General features: G+C 31.3%; 1 protein-coding gene across 2 annotated transcripts in view; it reads right to left on the bottom strand.

Annotated features, from left to right (window-relative positions):
• Positions 1 to 8,008: 8,008 nt before the first annotated feature.
• The window catches only part of LOC148613611 (synaptotagmin-9-like), a 33,325-nt gene continuing 26,151 nt past the window's right edge, over positions 8,009 to 15,182 (bottom strand). For both annotated transcript variants that reach the window (XM_088587056.1, XM_088587057.1), the window contains exons 4-6: positions 12,418 to 12,538; positions 10,980 to 11,151; positions 8,009 to 10,254 (exon numbers count right to left, since the gene is read on the bottom strand). In XM_088587056.1, coding sequence (XP_088443182.1) covers positions 10,023 to 10,254; positions 10,980 to 11,151; positions 12,418 to 12,538 — 525 coding nt within the window. In that variant the 3' untranslated portion in view covers positions 8,009 to 10,022. The remainder of the gene's footprint in view (positions 10,255 to 10,979; positions 11,152 to 12,417; positions 12,539 to 15,182) is intronic.

Here is a 15,182-nt window from a genome sequence, read left to right as displayed (position 1 = left end):
TTCTCAAGTTCTTTCAGGTGCATGTTTATGTAGATACATGACTTGGTATCGTGTAATTATCTTGTACAAAAATACTTGCATAATAAAACGTAGATGTTTAATACCTGAGACTGCTGCATAATGAAATGACACGCACTACAACAATGTCACCTTGATCGATGCTCCATCGAATATTTTATTCTAAGTTGCACAAAAAATAAATTAAAGATGTACTGTGGGATTATGTTTTTATTAACGTCAATATTTCGAAGAAATTTGTTTTACATAAGGATTTGATCGATTGATCGATCTTAGCCCATTTGACAGTTAAAATGTGTATTGACTTCAAAATATTAAATTATAGACCACATTCATAGAATCAGTCTGTTGCCACATTTTTTTCAGTAGAACAAATAATCCCAATTTTTATATCAGAATTGAAGATCAAGAAATTATTGATATTATTCAAATTCTAAAACCGAATAAAGCATGGGGTCTCGATATCGTTAGCCACAAAAGGTCGTTCTAAATTCAACTTCCTAGTCAGAAAGCAAACTCTCATCATGTGTGCCTCAAGGTTCGCACTTTTACATCTCTTATTTGATGTCTTCATTAACGAAATAGCTAAAAACTTACCTCGCTATGAAGACTTTTCGAAAGTGATACATCATTTTACTAATCTAATCGCGATAGTGAGCAAATAACAATGTCATTAGTCTTGATTTAAATGTGTTTGATGAATGGGCAAAAACTTGGCTCATTACTTTCAATGTGGAAACAACAGAGATTATGTTTTTTCTCAAATATTGAAAAACGTATGCTTAATTTTTCTCTAAATTGAGATGGAATTCCAATCAAACAATCATCATAAATACCTAGGTATGACCTTTACGTTGATGCAAAATTGTCCATGCATTTTGAAAATATAATAACTAGAGGAAAAAGGCATCTCAATGTACATGTATTACGAAAATTAAAATTTGAAATAAATTATAATATATATAATTAATAATAATAATATGCCCCTAAAGTATGGAACAACTGTAATGATTCACTCACTGGAAAATTATAGCAAATCCAAACACAGGCGACAAGACTTCTAAAAATTGAAAACATATACATGTATATATAGAAGTAATTTGGGAGATACTAGAAGAACGTGAAACACAGAAAATTACAAATGCTCTATAATATCGAACAAAAACATGTCCCTGAATATTTGTGTAATCTTATTCCACCTAAGGTACAATCGGTCCAAGAAAGCTAAATATACAGATAGCCTTACTAAGATATTCTGCATCTTTTCCGAATTATGACTTGCACCTAGTAAATATCATAGATCCGCAATGTAGTTGTGGTTATTAACATGAAACATGTTGACCACTACCTCTTCCATTGTCCTTAATATATTTAACAAAAGACAAACTTTGTTTAATAATTAAAGCTGGCTTTGTGATACTTATCCACTTAATGCAAACATTCACTATCTGGAACCCCTGAATTAACATATGAAGAAAACATTTGTGTTCTTCAGCAGGTTTTTCAGTGTGAAATGTATAAAAATATTTCTTTTTGTATGGTTTGTTTATCAAGCTGATTTCGTGTGTGTGTGTGTGTGTGTGTGTGTGTGTGTGTGTGTGTGTGTGTGTGTGTGTGTGTGTGTGTGTGTGTGTGTGTGTGTGTGTGTGTGTGTGTGTGTGTGTGTGTGTGTTATAGAACATCACCACTACATCCCCTTTCCCCAAACTGTTTTTCCTCTCCAGTTGACTCATTACAAGTATGTATTACAATAGTTTCTATTTTGTTTTTGTTAAACCATGCCCTCTTATTATATATGTATTTAGGAAAATACTGGATAAGTATGATTTATTTTTGTCCAATCCATTTTTTTAGCACATAAAATATGTTTAAACTATAGAACCAGGTTTGCAAGTGTCAATAAGTTTACCGCTTCATAAACTAATTTATAAGAGGAAAAATTATTAGCTTGAGAGAGGTTTTATCGGTAGATATATCAATTATTTTGAATTATATGTCATTTAAGGTCCATAGAGACTTTTTACGACTTGCCTGTTGGACAAATTGTCCCATATTTCGAATTCGCATAACATATAAGTTTCTCTTAGACAGAGATCAGAGTACACTCAGTAATTCGAAGGCCATGGGTTAGCTTCGTATAAATTCATTTACAAGAACCTAGATTTCTTTAGGGTGTTACTTACCTTCAAGATAATCGAAGGTGGTGTTTGATATTTAGTATAATTACGGGTATTATTTGGGTTGTGCTTCAAAGCATAGTTAACTTTTCTCATTAACGTTTAAGGCCGTTTGTGTTATATCGATTTATGTGTTATATCGATTTATTTGTTGAAGACTGATGATGCGTAATTAATTAATTTATTTGATTCAAAAAGGAGTTGAGTAATTTTCTAATTACTGTTTTGCTTCTCTGTTTTATGATCTACTTGTTGGTGACTGCTAATGTATAATCAATCATAAATTTAATCTTCTTTTCAAGGAAAGTCTGATATTTTTTTCTTGAAAAGCACGTTGGCATTAATATCAAAGTTGTCATACATAATGCAGGTAGTTGTTGTTGACTGATGATCACCAATATATCATAATGTCAAAATTGTGTATAACCAATTAGACTCAATAGTATGTCCCAATAAAGTATGGGTCATCAAAATACAAGGAAACTAAATCCTAGTATTTGATTACGTTTATGTGTTTAACTCACTAATTTTTTATTTGTATTTTTCTTCACACTGATTTTCAGGTAAACCTACTGTGGTCCAACACATCTCAGAGACAAAAAATTGAAGTAGAAAATAACTTAACATATACAAAATAACCTTGAGGATTTAAATGACATTGAAATCATTTAATATCGTGACTAACTTTCATTTCGTTTAATGATACAATACCATTTATTTACTTTTTTCAAAAAGATTTAACCATTTTAAAATTGGTAGCATATCATAAAATAAATGTCAACACGCAAACGAGAGATTATGACTGGAGTAACCAATTTGTAGAAACACTAACAGACATTTTTTACTTGATACGTTGCCAACGTATAGGAACAAGGAAGACAGTTTAAGCAGAAAAATGAGAATGTAGTATTGTTCTATCTTAGTACTCTTTATAGATTCCTACGTTTAATGACATAACAATGACTAAGTTTATTATTTTGTCAAAGTTTATCATAATAAACAAACCGGACTTACGGTATGTTTGCCATTGCTGGAAAAGAACAGAGGGACTTACGGTTCACAAGGCAGGCTAACAGATCGGTGTAAAAAAATAAAGTCCATGTGTACATGTCTTGGGTTTTCATTTACTTATTTTGTCCTTTTTGTACATATTTCCTGTCGATAACTAATTAATTGTCTCGAATTTTAAAAATACATATTTTATGTCTTCAAAACAATATGTCCAAACTTTGTTTTGTCTGTAAATCATGTATCAGTAATGAACAATGTATACAGTCTATTAAACATTCGTTATACTTTGCCGAATAGAATATCAGCTGTATGTTGACATTTGGCTTACCAAGAAAAGATCACCCTGAGAAATGTCATAACTTCGTTATGACTTTTTGTATCGCGCTAGAATTCTAACAATAGGCTTTCGGAACAGAGTGATGTTACTACAAGATTGAAGTTTTATGGTCGTCATCATAAACTCGTGGATCGTTACGGTGTATTCATCTGCGCTATTAAAACTTGTTTGTTCAACGTGTCATAGTTTTCCTTTCCTCTTTCGACTTCCCCGGACTTGACTTTTTATGAGCAACTCGGTGGGTGTTTCTAGAAAAGCAGAAAAAAAAAATACCCTACCGGTGCACCTGGTACATGCTCCCAGTTGTTAGTGGAGTCCGAGTTGCTCATTTGCTCTTGTTACTTTGTATGTAAGATTTTAGTTACTTTATGTTCTTTGTTTGTATGTTTGTTTTCCATGTCTGGTCTTTGTCCCTGTATTACATTCTTTTGATTACCGCTATAACCTTCGTTCCCTTGATTACTCTTTCGTATATTCCATAAGAAAGTTCTAAAGGACGAACTGTCGAGAGTTCAGAGAACAGACCGCTGTGAGTGTATAGGTAGTGTTGAATTATTTTTTCATATGCCAATTTTGATCATTCAGTCTGATTCGTACACTTTTCCTGTATTGGACATTGTTTATTTAATTGGTTTATCCTGACTTACTGAGTGGTAATTAGTGCAACAACGACTGGAACTTCTTTTCTTTGAATTGACGTTTGAATCCAGTACATTTACATGTGGCACTGTAAATGGGTAAACAATGCTATCAAAGATGTTTGTAAAGGATTTCAACCGAGCACACCTTGTAATTTAGAGCATTTAAACATCACTATAAATTACAAATCCCCCTCCGCTCTTGTAATTACGCACAGCTCTGCCTAAAAACCAGACAGAGGTTGATAATGGGTTTTTCATGCATTCTTTAATCCCAAATAGTTTTTATTGCAAATTCTTTTGTACGCCCCAAACAAACTGTATTAGGAAATATAAATGCAAATAAAAGTAGTACGCGGAAATATTAAAACACAAAATTTTGTTATGTTATACTACAGAAGTACGAGAAAAAATTCAGCAAGAATTTTTACACCATAACCAGTTAACAATATTTCCAGATATATAGGAGATCCCAAATATGTCATAGGAATTGTATCCAAAAATAAAAGTGCAATTGAAAGTTGCTGACTGGAGATATTAACACTTAGATTTTTGTTTATTCTTGTACTACTGGAAAAGTACAGGAGAACCTCCCGCCAGACTATTTACACTGTAACCAGTCAAAAATATTTCACGATATGTAGCAGATCCAAGGACATGGACGTAGGAGGAGTTGTTTTTAGAACCCAACAAAAGTATCTCAGGCATATTATATACATATACGTCTATTTGCTTTGAGAAAATGAAGACAAGAGGAATACATTAGGATATAACAAAATTCTTAAACGAAGAAAAAAAAGAAAAATTAAACGAAATAACGATTAAATATTTTGATGGTATTTTAGTCAGTTTAACACATACAGTTATCTCAAAGCATGGTTATCTGCTCTAAAACGTTAAATAAATGATTACAGAATAAGGCATTTTTTGCGATAATGTGCTAACTATTTACCGATTTTTACACTTTGTGGCATGTTTTTTAACAAGAAGAAATTGAAAGAGCAAAGAACATTGACTTTATTAGTTTTTTAGCATTGTTTTAGAAAGCTTTGAATAGTGATTAGGTTCCACGAACACTTTTTGTATTTTAAACAGAAGACATATACTAGAATGACGATTACAATAGGATAAGAAATCAAACATTTCCGACACCATATAAAACATGATAAGCCATAATAATTTTAATTCTATATTCAGTTATTATGTGAAGATGATGACCTTATCATATTTGAGTAAAGCCTCTCAAGCTCTCATTTGAAACAGAATGAAATCAATCTAAGTTACTTTGATGCTTACATGAGATTGATGTAAAATGATGAATACAAACGTTCCAATGATTTCTAAGGCGCCCTTACCCTAGGTCTACCTCCTTAAGAATGCTTTTGGTTGATGATGATAAGTAGTTATTTGTCTGTTACAAAATTGCACGGATCTAATACTTTTAATAATATGCATGGCAATATTATTATCTGTCAGAATAATGTACAACAAAGATCATGGATGTGTTGATTTTGATGTGTAATTTGATATAACAAAAATGGTGACGCTCTTTTAAAACAATATTGATAAATGTCATTCAACAGATTGCAAGGACAAAAAGAATTTTTGTCATCTTTGGCTTTTTTTCTTATCCCAAAATTAAATGAAACATAGTTTTGATACAATTTCAATTTTAATATGTTCGTTTCTTATTTTGTTATATTTGTTGTTGTTTTGGTTTGCTTTTGTTTTTTCGTTTTCCTTTGTGGGTTTTATGCTTGTTTATTTATCTTTTTGCTACTTTTTTGAGTGTTTAGTTGTTTTAGTTGGGCTTTCTTTTCTGTTTGTTTGAGCGTTTTGGTGGACAGGTTATCAGTAATAGTATTTATACAATTAATCGAAATTAATGTTGATTTTTTTTTCAATGTTTAGTTATAAAAATGATTGCTATTCTATAGTTCTGCTATGTGAATGTATTGTTTTTTTTCCTATTGATTTGTTGCCACAAGACAATGTATTGCTTGTTAATCATTTAACAGAACATAAAAATAGTGGTAAGGCATAATAAATCTACAAAGTCAGATGGGATTAACCATTATAAGAATAAGCCCAGACACTTCCAATTTGCACTAAACACTCTCCCCTGTCTGTCGTAAATTTTCGTATCCTTATGAAAGTTCTATATTAACAATACTATTCATAATATGGTTTTACATAACGATAAATGCAAATATTGAAATAGCAGTTTTTATGAATAGCAGACATGTGGTGATTGATGTATGTCAAATTCTCACCAAAGTCACTTTTATCATTATTCAGAAACAGTTACAGACCACATAAATAGTCATAGTTTTTTATTTAGTTCTTGCACTTTTAAGTTAAAATTTATATAGATTGTGATTGAAATTATCACTTTCCATGAGCTATCAAAGTTGATTTTGTGTAATTCAGTTGATTTGAGAGAGAGATGAATGTATGATTTTCTCAAAAAATACAAATGTGAATACAAGAAGGACTATTGTTACGTTACAGGATAGCATATGCCGACAAAGGCATTGTTTGTTCCGTGGCTTTTTTACACCAATAATCATCTCTGCCATAGACAGTGTCTGAATTTTATATGGAGTAGTTCCTAATGCAAACATAGTTTTTTAACAAATAGATGATTGTCAAATAAATCGTTGGATACTACGGTTTTGTTTTATTTACTTGAACTTGCAATGTAATTGTGATTGGTCCCATGATGAATCCTTTCTATTATTTCAAGTCCACTTAGTGTCCATGACCTAAACGGCTCATATAAATGTTTGATATGTATCTGTAAATAATTAACCCGATTTAAAGTTCAGTAACATAAAATATGTTATAATTTTCTTCAGTCTGTAAAATGTTATCAAAATGAATCCTAATTAACGGTTAATGAAAAAACTGGAAAATATTCTGAAATATGCATGGGTCAAATACAAATGTTGTCATACAGCTCAAAACAAAATGCAAAGTTATACTTGAAGTAATTGGATCAATCGACCGTTCAGTACTCAGTGTGCGCTTTAGGACGCTTGGACTGTAGAATAGCAAAATGATTAATAGAATAGTATGGATCAAGATTTATTTTTATTGGAAACGAAATGAATAGTATGTAGTTAAGTGAGAGAACATCTACATATATATTATCTCAAAAGTTGAATTCAAGTGTTATATCCAGGCACGAGGCTACCCATCTCGTATCATTTCACACATAAATCTGCACAGCTGTTTTGAAGTGAAGCATAAACAGTATATGTATGTATCCTTGCCCACCCGTTGTTAGTTTTGGGTTTTATTTTCGTTTTAGTGAACTATTTAGTTTCATAAAAATTAGTGTCAGTTTTTTAATGTGTTAAAAATCAAATCGTTTAGACGTATATTGTTCCATTTCATTTGTCTACATAATATTATTTCAAAGTTGACTGCAGCTACTTAACAAATGGATCCATAGACAAATCTTCTAGTAAACTAGATTAAGTGTTCAGCAGCCCTTTTCACATAAATTTGTAAGAGAAGAACTAGTCTTAGTTATGACGTCAAAATACTTAGATCTGTTGTGACGTCGTAATTTACGACTAGATTTACGATTTTATGAATATATAGCTTATATAAGGTTATTATTATTAACTTACTGTAAAGTATAAAACAAATCAAGGATAGATACACATATCTTGAAAAGAAGATGAACAGATTCATCTGAATGTGATTGGTAAATGCATTGCATTTTCGTTCATTTATGATAGTTGCAATATTCTTAAATATTTTTTTTCAATAACACATTCATGCATTGTCTAAGGCAGGTCAACGAAACATAGCAAAAATATTTGTATACGTGTTTTATTAAAATATTTTGAAATATATAACAATAAAGGTAACAAAAATATGGCAAATGACAACAGTTAGGTAAGATACATTGGAGATTTATATCACAGAAAAAAAAGTTATAACAATACACATGAATAGTGAAACCTGTTTAATCCAACACCACAGTGTTTAAGTACTTCTCCGTCTAAGAATCATGCAAAATGTGTATAAAGTGTAGCACATGAAACACAAAGATTTTATTGCATTAACCAAGTATTTATACCCGAAAACCTCCAGAAATAATCATCAAAGTGTTTGCAAAATTTGCCTTTTTTAGATATTGATAGGTCAAATTTAGTTCAAATGAACTCTGGAAAAATGGCGAGAAAATTTTCGCGCACTTTTTCCTTACATAAGCAGTCAAAAATATCTACGTCACTGATGCTTCAGGATAAATTTAAATAGCTTTTCAGTTGTTTTCTAGATGTATTGAATATATTTGTGGCAAAATAAGATCAAATTGAGAAATATGATGTGCCACCCATTACATAACTCTTACACAGAATGGTACTTAAAATAGTATACCGGATCCTTTTTTCATCACACTTGTCAACATCTTTGGGACACTTTCTTAAGTATGCAACACCATCTACTATTTAAACATCTCATATTTCAGGGACTATTTTCATCCAACACCTTTTTTATTAGGAACCCTATTAATCTAAAACATATCAAAATCTAGAACTTGATTTCAGAATCAATGGCTCTTTCATATCCATAATATAGAGTTATCAGAAAACTGTTTAGCCAAATACCTTGGTATTCTGGACCACCTTCATAAACAACACCAAGATAAATCCTACCCTGACCTTGTTTAAATTCAATACTTCAGTATTCGGGGCATTTATCTTAGCATTTATCTTGCCAACACGTCAATATCCCTTGCACCGTCTAACCCATCATCATAGTATCTAGGTATCTTCTAGTCCAATTCATCGGTTTTCAGAATCTCCTATTTATATTGTAATTCTCCATTATAATTGCATATATATATTTTTTTTTTAATTTGTTAACGTGCAACCTCATTTATGAGGACCTTTGATTACTACTGAAAAGATTTGCGTCGAAGTAGTCAGATTCCACTAAAGATACATTAAGGACAAAATATAAGACGTTGAGAATATGAAAGTCTAAATGTACTGACTGGATTAATATTGATTAAAATTTGTAGATGAATTGTATCAGAGTTTTCATCAGATTGTTTTTCATAATCACGTGTTTCTTTAGGTTACAATTGTTACAAAACGGTTTTCTTTTTGAAAATATTTTCGTATTTTTACAGCTAGTAAAATAGTTAACTTCTCAGGGTAGAGGTTGTCTTTTCCTGATCCTAGGTAGTAAACTGGCTAATTCTCAAGAATGTTTCAATTGACGTTTTTTATTTGCATTTTAATCCTTTTTTGATAAAGTTTAAATCTCATTTTCACTTGTCATTTTAATTACCAAGAGAAGTCCATCGGGTGATCATCATATTATCTAGGGAAGATCAAATTGAACCCCTGAAACTATTTTACTCTTTCTTTTCACATGTGGACAATATCCATATCGATAATTTTGTTTGTATTTAATTCATATTGAATTCATTTAGAAAAATAATCATTCTGTTACAGTTTCTAGTAAACAAAACAAATCATATGGTTTCCAAGTCGATTGAGCAGGTTTTGTCTGCATCACCAAATATATTTAAATCAATGCATGGCATGCTATAAGTAGTATTGTATGTTTTTGTATCTATATAGCATTTAATGAAGCTAGTTGGGAAGTGGCGATTATGACCTATATAACAAAACACATTTAAGAATTCACGGCATTCGTAACAAGACATTTATGGATATACAATTGCTAACATTCAAAATATTGCATTGTAATCCACCAAAACAGTCGCATTCACACATTTTTATGTGTATCCAAAATATTCACAATGGCATGATATGTTTGAATATAATCCGTCTTTTAACGTAATAATCAAACTCACAACGTGCTACCATCACTTGAGTCCACAGTAGTCTGCCTTGAATGACAGGTCTTGCATTTGTTCACTGGTATACTGTTTGTTGAACACATAGGTACATGTTCTTGTAAGGGATACCATTGAGCTACTGGTTTTCTAGGACTTTCTAGCATCTCAAACCAATGGTCTCTGGCAATACCAACAAACATTGGACCAAGGGCTGTGCAGCCCATGACTTCATTACAACCTATCCTGAAAGATAGCAGTTAAATTGCTAGAAGTGAATATTTTCACAGCTAGATATATCTTATTGAATATGCAAAGGTATATTACTATCAAAAATGTGTTTGAGTATATAATATACGTTCATGACGTATTATTATTAGTTAAGTGTTCTTTGAATTATATGAGTCAAACATTTTTAAACGACCTTTTTTTTCAATTTATATTCCATACAATCAATAAAATAGCATATAATTCTTTCATAATGTTTTATTTGCAGAGCTTCATTACCTGTTCTAGAACTTACACAAAAATATAAGCCTAGTTATTATTTATTATTATTTAGACCTAGATTTAACCCACTATTTCGTTTGAAATGCCTGTACCCAGTCAGTACCTTTGCGGTACCAGCTGCTCTGTTGGTGTAATATTTATTTTGCCGGATTTATTTATCTCTTTTTTTTTGTAACTCGACTAGATTATGGATCGGATTAGTGTTCGGTAATTTTGTTGTTATCCTTATTTACGCTTCTCTAATTTAAAGTCATTCCCGCCCAAAGTCAGTCAAAAAATATCTTCAGATATCTTCATCACATATGCTTAAGGGTAAATTTAAATAGCTTTTTGCTTGTTTTCTATATGTATCGAGAATTATGATGTGCAACCCATTGCCAGATTCTAACACAAAATGGTACTTAAAGCTACTTAATAAAATATATTTGGAAATGTAAATTAGATATACATGTATTACATACCTATCATAATCGATCACTTTAATTACCATATATATATCATCCACATTTTCTCTTGGAACATCAAAGACCATTGCTTCATTATACACAGGACTAAGTGTCGTTTTCTTTACAGATGTTTTCCTTTTTTTTATTCTTTTACCTTCACACATCAATGAAACCTTCACATACGGATCTAGAAAATATTCAAACGTACAAGCTGTTTAGTACAAAATAAGTTGACTTGTTCAGATGTATAGGTAATTACCTAACTTGTTAAATAATGTCAAAGTCCTTCACTACAATTATAAATGAAACTGAATACGAACAGTATACATTTGTAGATTTTACTAAAAATGATTTCCCTCATCCTTCAATACTTTTTCTCGGGGATATTGGCAAGAAAATACATAAGTGTCGGAAATAGAAAGACATTTCAGGGTCATAACAATTAACATTAAATATAAAAACTAAAAAAGGAAACAAAGAAGCCACAGAAGCCACAGAAAAACTAACGCACTTTCACTTTGAACTCAAATAAAAACATGAGTGAGATCAGGTGAACTGGAAGAATAAGCATGTCCTGCCCCATAAACGACATTAGTTACATTGCAAATGAATAAAATCAGAAAAGGAGTTAGCTACAATGATGTAGCCCCCGATGGCAATCCGTTGTATTAATGTAGAGTTAGAAAGCGGTCCTATCTATTACAACAAAGAAATCATAGGTGCGATATCAGATATTAAACAACGTTTTCTTGATTTAAATAGTATTGAAGTTGTAAAATATCAAAAATTCGAACATTAGATGAGAAAATCAAAACTGATACATAGGTCAAGACACAACATTTTACGGTTTACAACTTGAACGTTAAAATCATCGTTGGTATCAAGTTAAGGTATAGGTATGAAGGAGAAAAAATATGAAACTGTTGTGAACCGGTTGAAGAGAAAAAACATCTCAGGTATCAGATATCTACAGGGGAGTACAAATAATTTACTAAACGGAAAGAGATCTTACTTTATCACAGGGTTGTACTAAAGCTATATGAACTATAACAATGCTGACTGCTACCACAATAGTTTAGACGAAAAAAATGAAAATGCTTTACTAAATTCTGTCAGTGCTTTTATAATTATTGAAAGGGACAAGAATTACATTTGATTTGAACAAAAAGATTCAAAAACATTATGATAACTATTGTAGTAATTAACAAATGCACAATTTGGGTTTTAAGTATGCATGTTTAATCAAAGAGTAAATTGAAAAATGGGGGTGTAGAAATGAGAAGAAGTTTATTGTTTTGCCTCGATATTGCATTAGAAGCTGTTTACACTAGCACATGATATTTTGTCTCAACATTTTATGTAAGAATGAAAAACTTCCAAAATAACAAACAGTTCAAAGTTTGAAGTACAGTACTTAAATGCATGACTGAGAATTATAATTTAACTTACTGACCTGATGAACCCGTGATGTCCATTGCTTTAAGGTTTCTGGCTTTTATAATGGTTAAGGTGAGTCTTCCTGCTGTTGGCAAGTAACACAACGATACCATTAGTTCTCCCAAGTCGAACTTTTCCTGGAATAACCAAAGTAGATTTCGCAAATATATGTGACATTTATTGCGGCGCAGACATGATAAGGTCTCAAATGAGTTAAATGTGATTAAAATAAAACGTTATGTAAATTGATTTACCGAGATAATGTTTTTATAATCAAAAAGTAAGCTTTGAGAGAAATATTCAACTTTACCATGAAATTACGTGCTATAGTTATTTATTTTATTAATGTGTTCTTCAAACAAACCAAAACCGATAATCTATTAATAGTAACACGATATTGGTCATTACATTAATACAATACGATATCTGGTAAAAATTCTTTCTATATTTATATGTGCTTTACTCTCATTTTAATTAAATATAGGATTAACCATGGTTAATATCAGAGTAATTTATAGTGAAGCACAGACTAGAACAAACTAAGACCCTTATGAAATAAATATGTCAAATGCTAATTTCTTTACAAAAAAAATATAACTCAAACCATTATAAATAAACATTCCTATAGCACACAAAAAAAATCATCATATATCTTCAGCTTTTGGAAAAAAAGGAAATTAAAAAAAAAACACGTACTTAGGTCAAACAAAACATCTCCTTAAAATTACATTGTCATAAAGCTCTTCTTCGACAAAATTTTGACACCAATCACTTGCTTACAGCAGGGAATGATTCAAGACACAATATGAAATTCAGATTAATTGAAAGTCTGAGAAAAATTTCGAAAAAAAATGATGTGTTTGTTTTTCTTATATCTATCTTTCGTTTTATAGTATGAAATCTTACGTCCCGAAAAACAGAGACCACAACTAAAGAGACAATCAAGTTCCTATATCTAGCCATATGGAATATTCTTAGTTTACCCACGGGCGAGATATACATTCGACGTTTGTAACGTCGACACTAGACGTTTTATGAAGTCCTATGAATAATAAGAAATCTCGACCAGCAGAGTTTTCTTAATAGATGTGCTAATCACAAAGGTAAAAAAAGAATAAAATACCGCTAGAATATGTAAGAAAAGGAATTCTTTGAGCTTCATAACAAAATCTGCAATCTTACCATTTAGTCTCTGAGATTTCTGTGTCTAACATTATCAGCGGTGTCAGATTTATCACACATTGTACACAAAGATAAAGTTTTGCTTCTTTTGTGTAAATTATAGGACATAAAAAAGGCAGTTAACGGCCTTTAATCATTTAAGATCATAGATGCGTTCGCACGAACTCGTTTTTATGTAATAAAGAGCAAAAAAATTACTGATACAATGAACAATGTAAGGAATATTTCAGTATATAGAGTAAGATGCAATAAGCGACATTCAGTCGATAAGAGGAATATTCTTTCCTCTTTTCTGTCACCCAAATGTATAGAGTAATAAAGTTAACCACTTACCCTACCGGTGCACCTGGTTCATGCTCTCAGTTGTTAGTGGAATACGACTTGCTCATTTAGTTTTGTTTCTCTGTATGTATATTGTATGTTTTTCGTTGTGTATGTCTGTTTTATGTGATTTTTAAGAGTTGTACACTACAAGCACGATATGATGACAAGGCAAAAGTTGACACAGAAAAAATATACTTACATTCCTACCAGATCTGATCTACCTACATTACTTAGTTGAAATGTGTATCTTGGTGTAGATTCTGGTTTTTATAACTTTTACTTAGCGAAAATATTACGGGAAACTCTTTATATTATTCAACTATTTTATCAACACAAACAGTTTGCGAAAACACCGAGTAAGGAATCGCTTGTTGGACGACACACACTTTTTATTTAAATTTAAAGACACATTCTATCATTCCTGAATTTTCAAGTAAATTGTCCTGTAATGTTTTATGTTGTGATTGGCATTATTTAAACCAAGTGAAATACAGACAGACAGTCCTGATAAAGTAGCTTGCACTATGAAAAATCATGAAGTCTCTATAAGAATAACAATTCCGTAAACCTGTTGTTAGACAAAACTCTTTAACAAATTATTTACTTACAGCATGGAATAGTTCCAGACACATTAAGCCATAAAGATTTATAACTTACTGAATGTCTTCGTGAGAAACGGAAAATGATTTTTTTAATTAGTTTATATCTATTTTTTTTTATTTTATATTACTAAGTCTCGCTCCCGACAAACAGAAACTAATTAGTCTTCCGCCACTGCTTATGTCATATTGCAATTGGGGAATATCCAGTTAGGCTCTACTACAACAAAATAGATCTTAGACAGGCTCGAAAACTAAACGATTATAAAACAATAATATATATAAAGGTAACATTGATTTAATATGTAGTCATTTTACATACAGAAAGAGTAATCAAGGGAACCAAGGCTACAGCGGCAATCAAAAGAATGCAATCCAGGGACAAAGACCAGACATGGAAAACAGACATACACAACAAAGAACATAAAGCAACTAAAATCATACATACAAAGTAACAAAAGTAAATGAGCAACTCGGACTCCACTAAAAACTGGGAGCATGGACCAGGTGCACCGGTAGGGTAAGCGTCCTCTGCTTTTCTAGAAACACCCGCCGAGTTGCTCATAAAAAGTCAAGTCCGGGGTAGACAAACGAGGAAAGGAAAACTATGACCCGTTGAATAAATCAGTTTTCATGATGATGATGGATACACCATAACGATCCACGAGTTCATGAT

The sequence above is a fragment of the Perna viridis genome, chromosome 6 (genome assembly GCF_037379345.1).
Source record: "Perna viridis isolate PV_CMFRI_1.1 ecotype Kerala chromosome 6, ASM3737934v1, whole genome shotgun sequence".
NCBI lineage: Eukaryota > Metazoa > Mollusca > Bivalvia > Mytilida > Mytilidae > Perna > Perna viridis.
This window is presented reverse-complemented; position numbering and strand designations above follow the sequence as displayed.